The following is a 19,812-nucleotide window of genomic DNA, read 5'->3' on the forward strand; positions in this document are numbered from 1 at the left end:
CAGGTCCAGAACGACGGAAGGGCAGAGCGACGGAAGCAGGATATCCTCATTCAGATGAAAATCCGAGACCACCTTGGATAGAAACGAAGGGATAGGGCGTAATACCACCTTATCCTGATGGAAGACTGTGAATGGGGGTTTCACCGACAAGGCAGCAATCTCTGATACTCGGCGAATGGAGGTAATCGCTACAAGCAGAGCCCCCTTCCAGGTCAGTACCCATGCCGAAACTTTCCTCAGGTTGGGACTGCAGCGCATTGAGCACCAGGTTCAAGTCCCAGGGCGGGATTGGAGATCGGTAAGGTGGAGTGGTGTGTGCGACTCCCTGTAAGAAGGTGCGCACTGCTGACCTAGCCGCCAATGGTCGCTGAAAGAGGATGGACAATGCCGATATTTGACCCTTGAGGGAACTCAGACTGAGCCCCATCTCCAGTCAATCCTGGAGAAAGGACAAAAGGCAAGCCAGCGAAAAATGCATAGGGTGGAAGCCCCATTGCTCGCACCATAGGAGGAAGCCTTTCCACACGCGATAATATACCTTGGCAGAAGACGATTTTCTGTCCTTGATCATAGTCCGGATCACCGGTTCCGAAAATCCCCTAGCTCCCAGGACTGCGGCCTCAATAGCCACGCCGTCAAATGTAGCGTGAATAAATTGTGGTGGAAGAGGGGTCCCTGTAAGAGAAGGTCCTCCCGCAGAGGAAGAGGCCACAGGACGTCTGCCAGTAAGGCGATGAGTTCCGCGTACCACGTTGGACGGGGCCACTCCGGAGCTATGAGAATTACCGGAAGACCCTGAAAATAAGTGGGAAGGGTGGAAACATATACAGAAACTGGAATTCCGTTCACGGAGTTACCAGGGCGTCCACCGCTCGTGTTCTGGGATCTTTTGATCTTGCCATGAAGTTCGGAAGCTTGCGGTTGAACCTGGATGCCATGAGATTTCATCTGGTCGTCCACACCGCTTGCACACCTCCTTAAAGACCTTGGGGTGTAGTTTTCACTCACCTGGATCGACCGTTTCCCTGCTGAGATAGTCGGCTATCCAATTGTCCACCCCCGGTATGTGGACTGCCAACAACGCGGGGGCGTGTTTTTTGGCCCAAGCCAAGATTCCTTCGACTTCCTCCATGACCTTCCTGCTGCGGGTTCCGCCCTGATGGTTTATGTACGTGACAGCCGTTGCGTTGTCCGTCTGGATCCGGATTCGGTGATCCTTCACCTGCGGAGAGAAGTGTTGGAGCGACCAGAATATGGCCCGAAGTTCCAGGACGTTGATCGGTATTAAGGCTTCCTGACGGGTCCAGGTTCCCTGGGCCACCAGATTCCTAGGGTCCCTCCCCAGCCGGAGAGGCTGGCATCTGTGGTAAGGATGTGCCACTGAAAAAGTAGAAAGGATCGGCCGAGATGGATCTGGGGCGATTCCAGCCACCACCATAGGGCATGTTGCGTCTTCGGCAGTATCCTGATCCTCTGATCAAGTGACGTCACTGACCTGTCCCACCTTGACAAGATAGTCCATTGTAGGGCCCGGGAGTGGAACTGAGCGATTGGTACTGCCTCGAAGGCCGCTACCATTAGTCCCAGCACCCTCATGCAGTGACGGATAGTCATTGCGTGATGTGTGCGCAAGGAGCGAACCTGCCTCTGAAGCAGGCGCTTCTTCGGTGCTGGTAGCAGAACCCGATTCAGGGCAGTGTTGAAGTGAATACCTAAGAACTTTATGCTCTGTGACAGTGATAGCAATGACTTCTGCCGGTTGACAATCCAGCCGAATCTGTTCAGCGTGTCCATTATAATGCTCTCCATGTTGGCTTGCCACGTTGGGGCCTTTATCATGACGTCGTCCAGATATGGTATCGCGACAATTCCCCTGGAATGTAGGAGGGCAATCACTGCCGTCAAGATCTTTGTAAACACCCTGGGAGCTGTCGCCAGGCCGAATGGCAGCTCGGACTTGAAGTATTCGGCTTGAACCATGAACCGAAGGAATCACTGGTGTGCCGGTCGGATGGGAACGTGGAGGTACACATCCTTAATATCGATTAACGACAGGAACTCCCCCGGTTCCATTGATGTGATTACTGCCCGAATGGACTTCATGCGAAAACTACGCACCCTCACGTATCGGTTCAACCTCTTCAGGTCTAGGACCGGCCTGACAGATCGGTCCTTCTCCGGTACAATGAACAGGTTTGAATAAAAACCTGTGAACCGCTGCGAAGCTGGGACCGGCACTATAACTCCTTGAGCGAGTAACTCGTGGACCGCCTGTAGAAGTGCGGAGGCTTTTACCGGTGATTCCGGTATCCTGGAGCTGAAGAAGCGATCGTGAGGATGCTCGGCAAACTATCGCGTAGCCCTCCGAGATAACTTCCCGCACCAAGGCGTCCGAGACCTGTGCCAGCCAGACCGTAGCGAATTGGGAAAGCCGTCCCCCCACCCTGCCTACAGTGGGTGGGGGCTGACCATCATGCGGACGACTTTGGCCAGGAGCTGTCCCCCCTGGCCTAAGGGGGCTGAGCCTTAGTGCGCGATGTGGGCCTAGGCTTGAATGATGGTCCTCTCTTTTGGCCCTGCCTCTGGGGGTTCCTTTTATTCTCCGGCGCGCATGGACTACTCTGGCAAAAAGAACGAAATTGGAAGCTGGACCGTCGAGGAGCTGCTGGTTGTCTACGACGGTTCTGCGGTAGGTGCGAGCTCTTACCCCGTGGCTTCTGAAATGATCTCGTCCAACCTAGCTCCAAAGAGGCGCAGTCCTACGAAGGGGATGTTAGTCAGGGATGCCTTGGAGGATGCATCCGTGTCCCAAGATTTCAACCACAAGATTCGACGTGTAGCTACCGACGATGCAGATGCTCGAGCAATGAACCTCGCCACAAGCAAGGAAGCCTTGCAGATGAATCTGCTTGCCTGCTCTATCTGGCGCGCGATGTCTGCCAGTTCTTCCGGTGCGGAGCCCGCTAGTATGCCTCTGCGCAGCTGTGTAGCCCATTTGGCGGTAGCCCTGCTAACCCAGGTAGAGGCGAAAGTCAGTCTAAGTGCTGATCTTACTGCCTCAATGGATGATTTAGCCAAAGCGTCAATCTTCCTGTCACGTGTATCCCGTAGGGATGAGGCATACGCCATGGGAAGAGTAGTGTGTTTCGCCAGGCGAGGAACCGGCGGGTCGACCGTCGGCGGTGTCGCCCACTTTTCAGTCAAGTCTTCCGGGAAGTGGTACAGGACGTCCATACGTTTCGGTTTTACAAAGCGTCTGTCTGGCAACTTCCACTCCTTGTCCAAAACCACGTCAAAATCCTCATGTGGCGGAAATGTCTTCGGGAATCGCCGAGACCACTGAAAGGAAAGGCACGGCGCCGGCGCGGAAGGTGGCTGTTTCGGTAGCTGGAAAGTGTCCCTAACCACCACGATCAGGCTGTCTACCATCTCGATGCCAGGGTCAGAGGGTGACTCTGAAAGCTCTGCCTCAGCGCAGCTGTTCTCTCTGGAGGATGGTAGAGAAGTCGCCCCAGAAGAGTTAGCACAGTTCGGCGATGCCAGCGATCTGGAGGAGTCCCGTGAGCCGGGTCATCTAGTGCGCTTCTGCGGTCTAGCGTGAGAGGAATCTCTCCTGACCGTGTCATTTCCCCTGGACACATCTGGAACCGGGGGGACGCTCGGTCCAGCCTGTCCAAAATCGTGGTAGATGCGAGGGTAAGGTTTGAGGCCGTTTGCGCCAGGGAGCGAGCCCACTCTGGTTCTGTCGAGAGTGAGGGCTGCATGGGCGGGGGGGCCTGTATTAGGTTGTACGGGCGCCTGCCTCGGGGCGATACAGTCAGCACAGCGAGGCTCCACCTGTCCGCATGGAAATTTTGCGTTACAGTGAGAGGAAGCATAGTGCATTGCTCTTGCTGCTCCCTGTCCGGACTCTTGGGTTCTGGAGTCAGACATAGTACTGTATATAGCATGTTGCAACCTGCCTCTGCTGGCGAAGTATGCAGAAAAAGAATAGTGCAGGGGAACTGCCACCAGGACAGAGCCTACCAGGTCCAACAGGGGTTCTGGGCTGTCAGGGCTGTGTCCACCCTCGCTGCAGGCAGTCTGTGGGTCCACAAGTCCCAGCATGGAGAAGATGGCCGCTCTGAGTGAAGGAGGGGGCGGAGCCAAGCTCTGGGTCACTGAAGTCCCTGTCCCCTTGGCGCTCTGGCTGAGGATTGGCCAGGAGCGCCCGCTCTAACCCCATCTCCGCCCACCCATGACGACATCAGGAGGGGCATGTTTAACCCCTTAGTGACCAAGCCTGTTTACGCCTTAATGACCAGGCCAAATTTTGCAAATCTGACATGTGTCACTTTAACATGGAAAAACACCAGAAAGGTTTTGCATATCCAAGCGATTCTGACATTGTTTTTTCGCCACATGTTGTACTTCATTTAGGCGGAAAAAAAAGACCGATAGAAATTGTGTTTATTTATTAAAAGCGCCAAAATTGGGAAAATTTTGAAAAAATCGTCATTTTTTCACATTTCCAACTGCAATATCTTAAATATGTGCAAACATAATATAGAAATTTTTGCTAAGATTTATATTTCCACCCGTTTACTTTATTTTGGGCGCACATTGGAAAAACTTTTGTTTTTTTTTTAACTATTTAGGAGACGTACAAATTTAACATTACTTTTTAGCATTTTGAGGAACACTTTGTTTTCCTATACCAAGCCGAGATTGGAAAGGCTCATGAGTGTCAGAATAATAGATACCCCCCCAAATGACCTCATTTTAAAAACTACACCCCTTAATATATTCACTGAGGGGTGTCATGAGTATTTTGACCCCACAGTTTTTTTTCAGGAATTAATTCAATTTAGAGGAGAAAAAGTAAAATTTCATATTTTTGCAAATCTGTCATTTTAAAGACATATTTTTTTCCTATAGTTTACATGAAAATCAGGATTTACACCCCAAAATGGATACCCCTATTTCTCCCGTGTTCAGAAATATACCCATTGTGGCCCTATTGTTATATCTGAGTCCACAACGGGGCCCAAAATGAAAGGAGTAGTCAGTGTCTTTCAAAACAGAAATTTTGCTTGAAGTCCTTTTAGGCCCCATAGCACACATGTAGAGTTCTTGAGCGCCCAAAACCATAGAAAACCCCCACAAATGACCCCATTTTGAAAACTAGACCCCTTAAGGAATTTATCTAGGGGTGTACTGCATATTTTGACCCCACAGTTTTTGAATGAATTCAAACCAAGCAAAAGGAAAAAATTGTGATTTTCGTTTTTTCGGCAATTCTGTAATTTTAAAAACAGCTTTTTTTGTACAGCACACATATGAAGGAAGACTTGCACCCAAAAATGGATACCCCTGTTTGTCCCGTGTTCAGAGACATACCCATTGTGGCCCTAATCTTATGTCTGGATACACAACGGAGCCCAAAATGAAAGGAGCGACCAGTGGCTTTCGGAACACAAATTTTGCTTGAAGTCCTTTTAGGCCCCATTGCCCACTTGTAGAGTTCTTGAGCGCCCAAAACCATAGAGAACCCCCACAAATGACCCCATTTTGAAAACTAGACTCCTTAACGAATTTATCTAGGGGTGTACTGCGTATTTTGACCCCACAGTTTTTGAATAAATTCAAGCAAAGCAAAAGGAAAAAATTTGGATTTTTGTTTTTTTGGCAATTCTGTCATTTTAAAAACAGCTTTTTTTGTACAGCACACATATGAAGGAAGACTTACACCCCAAAATGGATACCCCTGTTTGTACTGTTTTCAGAAATATACCCATTGTAGCCCTAATCTTATGTCTGCATGCACAACGGGGCCCAAAATAAAAGGAGTAATCGGTGGCTTTCAGAACATAGATTTTGCTTGAAGTCCTTTTAGGCCCCATTGCCCACTTGTAGAGTTCTTGAGCGCCCAAAACCATATAGAACCCCCACAAATGACCCCATTTTGAAAACTAGACCCCTTAACGAATTTATCTAGGGATGTACTGCATATTTTGACCCCACAGTTTTTGAATAAATTCAAGCAAAGCAAAAGGAAAAAAATAGGATTTTCATTTTTTGGGCTATTGTGTCAATTTAAAAACAGTTTTTTTTGTACAGCACACATATAAATGAAGGCTTTCACCCCAAAATGGATACCCCTGTTTGTCCCGTGTTCAGAAACATACCCATTGTGGCCCTAATAGACTTACAGGACCCATGGCTAGGCCTACAATGAAAGGAATACCCGTTGGATTTCAGGGTACCACTGAATAAATTTCAGGCCCCATTGCCCACTTATAGAGCCATTGAGCGGCCAAAACTATAAAGAACCCCCTCAAATGACCCCATTTTGAAAACTAGACCCCTTAACGAATTCATCTAGGGGTGTACTGCGTATTTTGACCCCACAGTATTTGAATGAATCTAAGCAAAGCAGAAGGAAAAAGTTACGATTTTCAATTTTTTTGGCAATTTTTTCAATTTAAAAACAGTTTTTTTGTACAGTGCACATAGGAATGAAGACGTTCACCCCAAAATGGATACCCCCGTTTGTCCCGAGTTCAGAAACATACCCATTGTGGCCCTAATCTACTTACAGAACGCATGGCAAGGCCTATAAAGGACGGAACACCTGTTGGATTTTAGGGCACAACTGAATAAATTCCAGGCCCCATTGCTTATTTGTACAGAATAAAGATTGACTCCCTAAAAATTCCCCCCCTCCCCCACACACTCCGCGCCCTTTTTGGCGTTCGCAAATCTTAGATAAAAGTAAAAATGTGAACTGTGTAGTATTTCCGAAGACAGGGGTAATTACGGAGGCTGGTTGGAATGGGCCCATGGGGCAATAAAACCGGGTATCCCCCCCCCCCCCTCCTCTCATGCTTTTTGGGGGTATTTCATGACCTCAGTGGCGGGTATGGGGTGTAAAAAGTGGCGTTCCGTGAGTCTCCGTAAGCTTGATGAGGTGCGGCGGTCTCACACAGAAGGCGCTCAACAAGGTGCTCCTGGAACTGCAGGAAGGCGAACGTTCCCGGGGCTTCTTGTAAAATACGTATCACAGGTAGCGGTCTGAATAACGCCGGGCTCACGCGGGTGCAGGCAGAATCCGCTTGCGGAGGCCCACAGCGGATCCCATCTGTGAGCCCGGCTGTGACCCTGCGTACGGCTGCGTAATGTACTGCGCATAACTGCCTACTCACACAGGCGGTCATGCACAGTACACCTTTGTTTGTATTTCCCGCACCATCGCTTAGCGATGACGCGGGTACAGGCAGCCCGTACACAATGTAGTTGCGTATGGGCTGCGGGTATATCCGCGACCATGGAGCACAATGGGCTCTATGTTGCGGATATCCGCGGTAAAATAGAACCTGCTGCGTTCTCTTTTCTGCGAGTGGATTACGCAATTCCGACCCGCTAATGTGAGCGGAATTGTGTAATCCAATGCGATTGATCTGCGTATTACCGTGGATCAGAAGCATGCAGAATCCGTAATTCCTATCCGGTCATGTGAGACCGGCCTAAGGTAGATCGCTACCTTTTTATCACGTGATCGGGGACCGCTCAACGAGGCCACCCGTCACTGCTCCAGGCTCTCTGTGACCGTTGGTCGCTGGGAGCAAGGAGATTTTAAATTTCCTGGGCTCCCCGACTGCTGCGCATGTGTCCGGCTTTTTGCCGGCAATCGCATGTGCAGAATTCGGGAAGGTCCACGGAGGAAGATCGCGTCGGGATTCAAATACGCAGGCCTCCGGTAAAAAGTTTCATCTCCTCTCACCGATCGCATCAGTGAGGGGAGATGAAACTTCTAATTTTTTTTTTTACTTTTACGTGATCGCCATTATTGGATAATGGCGAACACGTGACCAGGAACCGCTCACCGCGGACCCCCATTAAATCTCCATGCTCTTGGCTACGTTTTGTAGCCAGGAGCAGGGAGAATTTAAATTATCCTGGCAATCCACAGCTTTTGCGCATGCGCCCGCCATTTTGGCGACGGGCGCGTGTGCAAAAGCTGTGGTAAGGTCCGCGGATAAATCTGGGGGCCTTAGGTACGTACTTTCATCCTCCCTCACGGATATGATCCATGAGGGGAGATGAAACGTACGCTTTTTAAACTTTTCAAAACTTTTTTTTACTTTTTTTTTTTTTAACTTTTTTACACTTTTTTTTCACTCTACATGATCACTGTCATCCATTGGATGACAGTGATCATGTCCCCGGTATAATCTCTGCTCCTAGCTACACATGGCAGCCAGGAGCAGAGGAATTTTAAATTCCCCGGGGCTCGAGCCCGTCTGTGCACGCGCCCGATGTCAATCATCGGGCGCGCATGCGCAGACGGGGATTCGGGTCCCGGGACATCGGGACACCGCTGAGGACTGGGGGTGAGTATTTTCACCTCCCCTCATGGATCCGATCCATGAGGGGAGGTGAAACTGACTTTTTTAAAACTTTTTTTTTACTTTTTCGCGATCGCCGCTAACCATTGGATAACGGCGATCGCGGTACCGGGGACCGCTCACCGCAGTCCCCGCTGACATCTCCTGCCTCCCGGCTACCTACAGGAGCCGGGAGCCAGGAGATTTTAAATCTCCCGCGCCGCCGGGCCTTCTGCGCATGCGGCTGACGTAATGCCGCCTGGCGCGCATGCGCAGAAGACCGGCTTCGGGCCCCGGAGCGGCAGGAGAGCGGGGAGCAGCGTGCTGGACCTGGGTGAGTAATTTCAGCTGCTCCGATGGATCCGATCCATCGGAGCAGCTGAATCTTTAACTTTTGTGTACTTTTGTTTACTTTTTTTGCGATCGGCGCTATCCATTGCATAGCGCCGATCGCAATGCCGGGGGGGTGCCCGAACAGCCCGGGATGACAGCTCCATGCTGTCAGCTACCTGCGGACACCGACAGCATGGAGCTGTCACGTCCACAGCCCGAGGGGCACTATTCTCTGCAGGAAGCATGTTTTTACGTCCTCAGAGAATAGAGCCCACTTCGGGAGGACGTAAAAACACTATGGGCTGGTCGTTAAGGGGTTAAGTAGGCCCAGAACTGGGGGCTAAATTTTGAAGCCCCGTGGAGCTTCCCCCGGGGATGCCACGCCGCTGGGAGACAGAGCAAAGTCCTACTGACTTCAGCTGGGGACACCGCGTGCCACGAGCGCATGCCACGGTCCGTATGCAGAGTGGCGGACCTACGATGCGGGGCCGCGGATGCGGGGCCGCGTCCCGACGATGCTGGGCCGCGTCCCGCGAGCCCGGAGCACTAGTCGCGTCCAAAGTAAAGCCCGAGAGTACTGCAGGGCCACATGGAACACAAGGCCGCGACCCGTGGAACGCAAGGCTGCGGCCTGTCCGAAGAAGGCCGCGGCCCGCGGGGAGAGGTCAGCAGCCCACAGAAGAGAGGCCGCGGCCCGCCGATGAAGTGCCGCGTCCAGGAAAGAAGCCGTGCCCGCGGGAGCCGCGATACACAGTCCGGTGCGCGGGAGTTGGAGGGGTGGATCCTGGGGCCCCACCATAGTGGCCGCAGTTCAGGCAGCTGCGGTCTCTGAGCCGTGAAACAGAGGAGAACACCCGGAGCGTAAGGAGCTGCAGAGGGGACAGGAGGAGGAACATAACAAATCCACATACTTACCTCCTGATGTACGTAGGGTGGTGGCCCGGCTCCAGCAGAGCATCCTCCCCGCCATCGCCTTCCCTTTAGGATATTGGGGGGCTCTATGGCTGGTGGGTCACACTCAGTTTGGTGGCCGAGTGTGCCTCCTTGCCTTCTGAGGGACCTGGCAGACAACAGAGGGTTGAGTGCACCTGTGTTCGCCGTCCTCGGTGGGTTAACGGGGAGATTCCTGCCTCCACGTTATTCCCTGGTCATTCCAACAAAAAAGATCAAAAATATTAAAAAAGAAAAATCTCCGCAGACGAGACCATCTGCCTCCTATGAAACTAAGCTAAAACTGATTAGCCTCATGTCGGCAGGAGGGGATATAGCCTGCGGGAGGAGTTAACACTTTTTTGTGCTTAGTGTCGCCTCCTAGTGGCAGTAGCTATACCCACAGTCTTGGCTGTGTCGCCCAATGACACAAGCGAGAAATTACATATATTTAAGATACTTGCTGGAGCTTTTCTTAAACCTCATTTAGGCCCACTTGGTACCAGACAATCTAGTCTGAATATCTAATACATTTCACGTTGCTTTAATTTATTAAAATTTCCATGTTCAATTTTTCCCCTAGAGTTACCAGTAAAACATCAGGATTTTTATTGTGTACCATGTTAAAATGCTTGGACACACTATGCTTAAGGTATCCTTTTCTGACATTAAACCTATGTTGGTTTATTCTTTCCCGTAAGCACCTTGTGGTCTGACCTATATAGTGTAGATTGCACGGACACTCTAACAGATAAATAATTATGTATTTAGACCCACAGTTTAGATGTTCTCTAAATACAATACTCGGAATGTCTGGAGAGATGTATATATCCCTACGACCATGCTGTATTACCTCACAACACTTACATTTTTGTGATCCACATCGATGAGGACCCACCCGTCTACTGGCCTCTGTGATTTTTAAATGTTCTTTTGGACAGGATGGTGCCAAAATATTTTTTAGCGACTGATTCTTTCTGAAGATCAGTACTGGGTGAGCACCAGCTGAGCATTTCGAACAGAGAACAGCTGGATGCAGAAGACAGTGCCACGCTTGTCTTCTGCATACCCCGCTCGGAGCGCAAGGTGATCACTCAATGTTTGAGCGATCACCTTTGCCCTGTAAATGCACACAATGATTATCGCTCAAAAGTCATCTTGTTTGTGTCTAAACAAGGCTTTAGTCTCCCTAGTGTCAGAGTATTCTGAGAGTTTTCCTGATGTTTGATCCGGGCATGTTCCACTTACCTTTCCATCTTTTCCACTCCTGACCTCAGCTTGTTTTTGTACACACTTATTCGGTCTGCTATCTTCCCAGACCCATGACTTGTTTCATTATTATGTAAGATTTCTGCCTGTCCTGAACCTCGGCTGTGTTCTATGACATCTCTGTCTACAATCTCCGGAACTGCGTTACGGTCACCCTGACCAGTTTGTGTCAGGTGCCTCACAACCAAAACTATTTGTGGGGTAATGAACTGGCAATCCCAGCAGTGAAGACCACAACTCAATTGGTGGGGTTGAATGGTGGAAACTAGGGGACCTCAAGTACAACCCGCAGATCTAGTCCTAAGCTGAATCAGTTTTGTGGCACAATGGATCCACAATGTTTAAAAAAAAAAAATTCCATGGTCCTTACTTTTCACAGGACTGTAAATCATATCTGCTCATCTTTGGTTATACAGCTAAAGTACTGTAGGAATGATTCCTGCTGAGCCAAATAGCATTTTTTGTATTTTAGCAACTGTATATTACAAGTCAGTAGATAGTAATATGCAACAAAATCTAAAAAACATACATATTAGGGCCGGCTCACACAAGCGTATGGTAAAACGCTGTGTATACAACTTTTTTTTACTGGCGTGTAGCCTGTGATCATCATGTACGCCTACGCATGACAGCGTATCTAATTCATTCCTGGTCTCTTTTTTTTTTTACTTTTCTTGTTTTGTTTCCTAGCAACATGGATAGTAAACGCCGTACATACGCAATGTAGTTGCGTATGTACTGCGTTTTCATATGCACCCATAGAGAATAGGGCTCTATTGCAGGTAATACCCGGTAAAACAGAACATGATGCGTTCTTTTTTACGTGTGTATTATACGCAATGAATATGCGAGCATGAATGAAAATCAATGTACTTTTTATTGACTCAATTCACCACGTATATTGCATGCGTAATACGCAATTAAATTACAATTGTGTGAGCCTGCCCTTACTCTCGTAGAAGAGTGAGGTAGGGTGGAGCGACTTTTGCTAGGTCTTTCTATCCGTGTGGGACGAAAGTAAGGTACTGCCTGCTCGCTGCTCGCCAAACTGTATGAACAGGGCGATAATTATGCTTAATAAAAGGAGAAATTCGTGGACTTTAGGAGCAACACTTCAAGCTAAAAAAGATATTCCAATAAGGAAATTACCCACTTCTCTTATTTATTACTTTTATTAAAAATAGACATATATGACGCGTTTTGGGGACGCAGACCCTTCTTCAAATACGGCTGTTAGTGAGAGGAATCTGCGCAACAGGATTTTCCACCACACTGGTTTCTTCTCCACAGTACGGTGGAAACTCCTGTCGCCCAGATCCCTCTCACTAAGGCCGGCGGCACACAAACGGATTTGCATTGTGGAATCCACGGTCGGCGCCCACACTGAGGATCCACAGCAAATGCTGTTAAGAACATGCTATGCAAAAACGTTTTTTTCCTACACACTTGCAGAAAACGAATTGCAATTTCCGCTTGCGGAGGAAAAATCACAGCATGTTATATCTGGGTAATTGCTGCAATATATTTTTTAGCTTGAAGTGTTGCTCCTAAAGCCCACTTATTAATACTTTATTAGGCAGGTATTCTCTGTATTATTGCTTTATTAGGCACATATACCCTATATTAGTACTTTATTAGGCACGTATATCCTGTATTATTACTTTATTAGGCACGTATATCCTGTATTATTACTTTATTAGGCAGGTATACCCTGTATTATTACTTTATTAGGCACGTATACCCTGTATTATTACTTTATTAGGCACGTATACCCTGTATTATTACTTTATTAGGCACATATACACTATATTATTACATTATTAGGCACGTTGACCCTGTATTATTGCTTATTAGGCAGGTATACCCTGTATTATTACTTTATTAGGCCCATATACCCTGTATTATTATTTCATTAGGCATGTATAGACTGTATTATGACGTTATTAGGCACGTATACCCTGTATTATTACTTTATTAGGCACATATACACTATATTATTAGGCACGTCGACCCTGTATTATTACTTTATTAGGCAGGTATACCCTGTATTATTACTTTATTAGGCAGGTATACCCTGTATTATTACTTTATTAGGCAGGTATACCCTGTATTATTACTTTATTAGGCAGGTATACCCTGTATTATTACTTTATTAGGCAGGTATATCCTGTATTATTACTTTATTAGGCACGTATACCCTGTATTATTATTTTATTAGGCACATATACCCTGTATTATTACTTTATTAGGCACGTATACCCTGTATTATTACTTTATTAGGCACGTATACCCTGTATTATTACTTTATTAGGCACGTATACCCTGTATTATTACTTTATTAGGCACGTATATCCTGCATTATTACTTTATCAGGCTCGTATAGCCTGTATTATTACTTTATTAGACACGTATACCCTGTATTATTACTTTATTAGGCACGTATACCCTGTATTATTACTTTATTAGGCACATATACACTATATTATTACTTTATTAGGCACATATTCACTATATTATTACATTATTAGGCATGTCGACCCTGTATTATTGCTTATTAGGCACTCATACCCTGTATTATTACTTTATTAGGCACGTATACCCTGTATTATTACTTTATTAGGCACATATACCCTGTATTATTACTTTATAAGGCACGTATACACTATATTATTACATTATTAGGCACGTATACCCCGTATTATTACTTTATTAGGCACATATACACTATATTATTACATTAGGCACGTATACCCTGTATTATTACTTTATTAGGCAAGTATATCCTGTATTATTGCATTATTAGGGACGTCTACCCTTGCGACATGCTGAAGACAGCAGCACGAACGCCCGCCTGAGAGGAGGACACAACTACCTGTCTGCGCAGCGAACATTTACCTCACGACTTTCACTCGACGCCTCACACTAATATCCCCGCCCACTAACCCTAAATATCCAATCACATTCAGAGGAAGTGTTCATCCGCTGCTCGCTATTGGACCATAGAAACGTATGTCAGCGGCTTCGTCCAATGAAGGGGCAGCTTCGGAAGACCGCCACGCCCCTATCTGGAAAGCGGGATGTTTCTATGTTTTGCAGCTGCCGGTGAGGAGAAGTTTGGCGCCTTTCTGTGAGGGGAGATCCTGGGAAGATGGTTGGTGGCGATGTGACAGGTAAGAGAGGCGCCGGGCGGCTGCTGTGCCTCTAGTCCGCCTGTACGGTGGTGTATGGCGGACTAGAGGAGAATTGTGGCTCTCGTTTCATTGTAAGCTGCTCCGGAGCATGCAGGTAGAGTGATGCAGCCGGCTGAGGGCGCGTTCACACGGACGTACTGCGGTCTGTAGATATGTGGTGTGTTCGTGGGATGAAATACAGCCTTTCCTTGTGCTTTTCAGCGTCCGTCCCCCCCCCCCCCACATGCGTCTATATGCCGCCTATCTAAGGGCTCGTTCACATGAGTGTAGGCGTAAAACCTGCGTGTACATGGCGTACGTGCGGATAAACGCCGGATATGCAATGTAAGGCTGGGTTCACACAGGGCGGATTCCCGTCGGAAATCTCGCGGTTTGGCCGCAGCAAAAACCGCGAGATTTCCGCCGGGAGAACCGCCGCGGTTTAAGCCGCGGCGGCTTTGAAGCAGCCCGGCCGCTCGCTTTTCCGTTGCGGCCGGTGCTCCCATAGAGGAGAGCGCGGCCGTAACATAAATAAACAAACAAAAAAAAGTATCTAGACATGCTGCATCTTTTGAAACCGCGGCTGCGGCCGCCGCAGCCGCGGTTTCAGCCTGACTTACCGCAGCGGATTGGCCGTCCTGTGTGGACGAGGTTTCTGAGAAATCTCGTCCACATGGCTGGCTAATCCCGAGATTAGCGGCCGCGGGCAGATCTGCTGCGGCAAAACCGCCCTGTGTGAACCCAGCCCAATTGTTATGTACGGCGTTTAATACAAACTCTGAGAGAACAATAGCGCGTATAATACGGAAAAAAGGGACATGTTTTTTTTTGCTTTTTACGCCCGTATCATACGCATTGAAGCAACGCTCGTGATTGGGACGTGCGAAAATCATTGTATGTGAATTGCTGTGATGTACCGCGTATTATAATTGCGTCATACACCTTTCAAATCCTTACACGTGAATGAGCTCTAAGCCCGCTCTTGCGTATGCCATCGGCAAAACGTCGCGATTTCACCGCCGTTTTCAAACGCTGGTTCCTGCAGAGGGTTCAACGCACCCCATCGCTGTGATGAGCCGCGGTAAAATAGAGCAGGCAGCGCTTGACAATCGCCGCACTAGAAAGCACCGCGCTCGAGCGCACGTCGGAGGCCCCATTAATATCAATGGGAGGGTTTATACCGCGATTACCGGGGCGTTTAAAACGGCGCAGTAAAAAAATAGATGATAGTGGCCTATGGCCTCTCACACAGGCGTATGCTTACTGCGTGTTGCGTGCGGATTTTGTGCGCGTGACTATCGCCTCTAGACTCTGACGGCGCCTCTCGCACACCGTGCCAGAAATGCGCATGCAAAAAAACCCCAGTGCGGCTTGCGCTATAATGGCGCGTATTAAGCGCTCCTGCACACCAAGATGGTATATAGGGGTTGTCGGCACGCAGCACACCCGCGCTGAATTCCTGCTCTTGAGCGCAGGAGATTACAAAAGAGAGTGCACGGCATATGCGCCGGCCCAAGGAAAGAAGATCCGGCTGCAACGGAGGGCAGATTCGCAGCATCTGGACAGGTAAGTAATTTTTCTTTTTAGGCTTTATGTCCGTGGGAAAGGAGGGACCAGCTGCGGGATTCTGCATGGAGAATCCGCAACGTGCCTGATTTTGCCCGTGGACATGAGGCCTAAGCGTGTAAAAATGAAAAAAAAAATGAACACTTGGGGGTTTTGTGTTTAAGGTTTCCTGCGTATTTTTGCACACAATGGGTTATTACGATGAAAATGCACACCAAGATGGGTCCGGCTGCAGGGTTTTTCATGTGACCGAAAGTCGCATGAAAAATCTGCATCTGTAAAGAACGCATTGAACTCTAAGAGCTCTATTCACTGCATATTAGGCTCTTGTGGATGAGCCATAAAAGAGGAAAACCTCTCTGGTTGCTATGGACGTAAAATCACAGAGCAGCTTTCGTTTTTTAGGGCCTTATGTCCACGGCCCCTCACAGTTTCCAAGTGTGGAATCCCGCAGTGGTTTCCACCCGTGCCTGCAGCCACGAGGCCTAAAAAACATTTCCTTACCTGCCCAGAACCTATGCGGGTCTTATACGTACACGGCTGGACATTTCTTCTGCACTGCGGATGCACTCGGTACGCCGCGCACATGCGCAGTGCAGTACCTTTTTTTTTTTTTTTAAACTCCTGCTTTCCCGTGGATCCGCAGAACGTTCAGTGTCAGCTGCAGGTGTGCCGCAGATTGGACGGCTTTCATTGACTTCAATGGAAGACAGTTTGTGTGGGAATCTGCGGAAAATAAAGCATGCTGCGATTTTAATTAATTTTTTTTACCCACACGTGTGACCCACATGCCAGGAAAAAAAAAATCACATCCGCATGCTTTAATTATTTTCCGAACACTAATGCATCCCTATGGGCCGCTTGATTTGCGGATCGCCGACGCAGATTCCACAAATCAAATCTGCCCATGGACATCGGGCGGGTCGGAGTCCGCATGCAAGAGCCCGCAGAGGAATCTAAATTTGGTTACCCATCCGGGTCATTTTTTTTCTGTTCTGCAGATGTGTGCGGAAGCCGCTGCACATGCCGGTCGGTACACATGCGCAATAGAGTTGTGGTTTCTTTGTTCCAACTCCTGCTTTCCCGCGGAATCCGCAGCCTGTCCGCTGCAATTTGTTTTCCGCACCAAAAGGTATGCAAAACAAATCCGCATACTTTAATTTAGCTGCGGACACCCATGCATCCCTATGGGTGTCTTGAATTGTGGATCTGCAATTCAAATCCACCCATGGACACTGGGCTTTATAGGGTGCCTTCACACTTGCGATAAAAATTGTGCGATGCAGGACTGAGTGAAAACGCAGAATTATGAAACCAATGGGTTTTGTTCTCATTTGCGATATTTTCACTCATGATGCGGAGTTTAAAAAAAAACAAAAACAAAAATTGCTGCATGTCCTATCTTGCGTTTTGCTCCCATGTTTCCCTATGGAGCCTCAGATTTATCACCTTGCAAAGCAAAAACTTGCGATTTTTGTGCGATGCATTTTTAACATTAGAAAGCCCTATTAACTTTCGTGCTAAAAAATCGCAGCAACCTTGTGCAAGAAAATTGCATGCGGCAGCGATGTTTCTGCTGAAAAAAGCAGCACTGGTCCTCAAAAATCGTGGGAGGAGAAAGACGCGACTTTCTCGTGATCACCAGTCTGAAGGTGTTCTAAGAAATGTTATGGGCAACAAAGACAGCTTTTGTTTTAGACAGTTTTATAAATCTCTCCCATCATGTCTTCAAGTTCTCTACCAATGTACTACCTGTAAACTACCTGTGTTCGCATCGGCACCTGATATCTGTGAAGATCCCAGACAGCTGAATGGACCCATTATATAGTCAACAAGAGCCGTTCTGCGCTGTTATAAGATGGATCTGCTTGGCCAAGTGGTTACGTTTTCTTGCTTCCATAATGCAGCTGGAAAACAAATTCATAGCACAAATGTGAATGTCTTTAGGGTCTGTTCACATGGGTGTAAATTCTCTCTGCATTAGGCCCTCTGTCCACGGGCGATGCGAAGTCCCACGGGAGCCGCTGCCCATTCTCTGCCAGTCAGCCCTATCTGATAGGCTGGCCACGGAGAATCGGGGCAATTCACAGCATTCTGCGAATTGCCCGCCGCGAGCGGAGAATTGCAATGATTCTCCACTCGTGGACAATTGCCGATGCTGTCTATAGCAATGCTATGGGAAGCGTCGGCCGGCGTGATTTGCCAGCGGTCTATAGTCAATGAAATCACGCCCGTGGACAGGCACCCTTAGCGGCATTGCATGTGCAGTGTATTGCGTATACACAGTGTTGCATGCGCTGCCCGTAGTAAAGAACAGGGCTGTCCGTGCATGTTAAGGGGAGAAATGGCGCATTCTGTGTTCCTTTTCACGCACGTATCTACACGCAATGCTAACACGCTAATGTGAACAGATCAATGAAAATCCATGTACTCTCCTTGACTCCATTCACAGTGTATCATGCGGTTGTGCATCTCATGCATAACGCCACTCTCACACAAGTATTTGTCAGTGCTTTTATGTGCTTTTTCCTGCGTTTGTACTGCCTATTATGTGCAATTACGCAGGCAAAGCGCGCTGATGACTTTAGCCTTCCCAGTGGCATAGTAAACAGCGTTTAAAATGCTGTACACACATTCTGCAGCTTTTTTAACGCAACTCTATTTCAATAGGCGACTAAAACGCGCTGAACGCCCAAGAAGCATTTGTTTTAACGCATGTTAGAAACTCTTCTCTAAAACGCTCCTCTAAGAAGCCCCATTGAAATGAATGGAGGCTCTGTGCAGGGTTTTTAGCAGGCGTTAAACACTGTTTACAAAAAAAACGCCTGTGTGAGAGTGGCCTAATACTGAGTGATAACGCAGTTCTGTGAATGAGCCGTTCAAAAAAAAAAATTAGCATGGCCTGTTCTGGGCTGTATCATGGCAGTCTATGGGAGTGTAGAAAAAGCTTGCAATGAGAGCGAATGTTCCATGTGTAGTCACTCCCTTTTTTACACGTTGCCAGGAGACACTGGGAATTTTTTTTTTTCTCAATATGCATGTAAAATGTGGTGAATGGAAATAAAAGAACGCAAATGCACGCCAAAAGCTCCTGTACATGCAGTGAAAGCCGTGTTTTTCATGGACCAAACTAGCATATTCACGTGTGACTGAGGCCTTTAGAATAAAGGTTGAGTAATCGGCTTCAGTTATCGGCTTCAAAAAGAGAATGCGGAAATAAAGTGCGCAATTTGATTTTCAGTGTAATGAAGGCCACAACAAAATTCTGGATCCGTTGCACTACATATCCCACCAGCGGCTGCTGTAATCCGTTAATTCTGGCTTGCACTCTCTCATACAAGACTATGGGAAAGCACACGCACAGCAATATGAAGAGTCAGATTTGCGTGCAATACACATTCTTCAGTAGATGCCGCGCGGAAATCAGGGAGCAGGTGAGTATGAAAAAAAATCACGGCCATCTGAAGCATTGGATTACAATTCATTTGTTCAGATAGTCGATTTTCCGTAAAATCGGCCAGCCAGAAAGGATAGCACATACGGTGCCAATTCTTCCACCTGCTCTCCGTATTGTTTCTTTGTTCAACCTGTCCCCTCCAAAAAAAAATAGTGATCAAAAAGTGTTATGTACTTCAATATGGTTCCAATGAAAACTACAGCTCTCCCCACAAGAAAATGTTATGGGTTTCAGAATATGGCAATAGAACATGAACTTTGCTTGAACATCCAACCAATCATTTATGGTCATTTCAGTGGTAAAACGCCTTTGTTGCTGATGTTCCTGCACTGATTGGCTGTCTAGTGTCTCTGCAGTACAGAACGGTACTACATGTTCTGTACTGATCTTTAGCCTTTGGACACTCACTGAGGGGCCGCTCAACTTTATTTTCCTCTTACACGTGTACGGTACAGGGATTTACAGCTTCCAGCAGCTTTCTGACTTGTATATGTAAGGATTTGCTTTATTTTTTATTCGTTATCTGCTTCATTTTCTTTACTCTTTCTTTTGTATTATCTTTGATTGATGTTTTGGGGCTTCAGAACCAATTGCCAATTTTCCAGAGTTATGGTTGCAGCCTACAATAGTTCCATAGAGTTATGGTTTTCAGACTATTTTTAAAATACTGTGGTTGTCCTATAAACCCAACTAACATTATATGTTGAGGGACCACTGTATA

At 47.6% G+C, this 19,812-nt stretch overlaps 1 protein-coding gene across 1 annotated transcript in view; it reads left to right on the top strand.

The window, feature by feature from the left end:
• The first annotated feature begins 13,961 nt into the window (after positions 1-13,961).
• CDC7 (cell division cycle 7) overlaps positions 13,962-19,812 on the top strand; it is a 46,208-nt gene continuing 40,357 nt past the window's right edge. Inside the window, exon 1 of the mRNA XM_066597342.1 lies at positions 13,962-14,068. Within this exon, the coding sequence (XP_066453439.1) occupies positions 14,047-14,068 (22 nt within the window). The 5' untranslated portion in view covers positions 13,962-14,046. The remainder of the gene's footprint in view (positions 14,069-19,812) is intronic.

The sequence above is a fragment of the Eleutherodactylus coqui genome, chromosome 3 (genome assembly GCF_035609145.1).
Source record: "Eleutherodactylus coqui strain aEleCoq1 chromosome 3, aEleCoq1.hap1, whole genome shotgun sequence".
Lineage (NCBI taxonomy): Eukaryota > Metazoa > Chordata > Amphibia > Anura > Eleutherodactylidae > Eleutherodactylus > Eleutherodactylus coqui.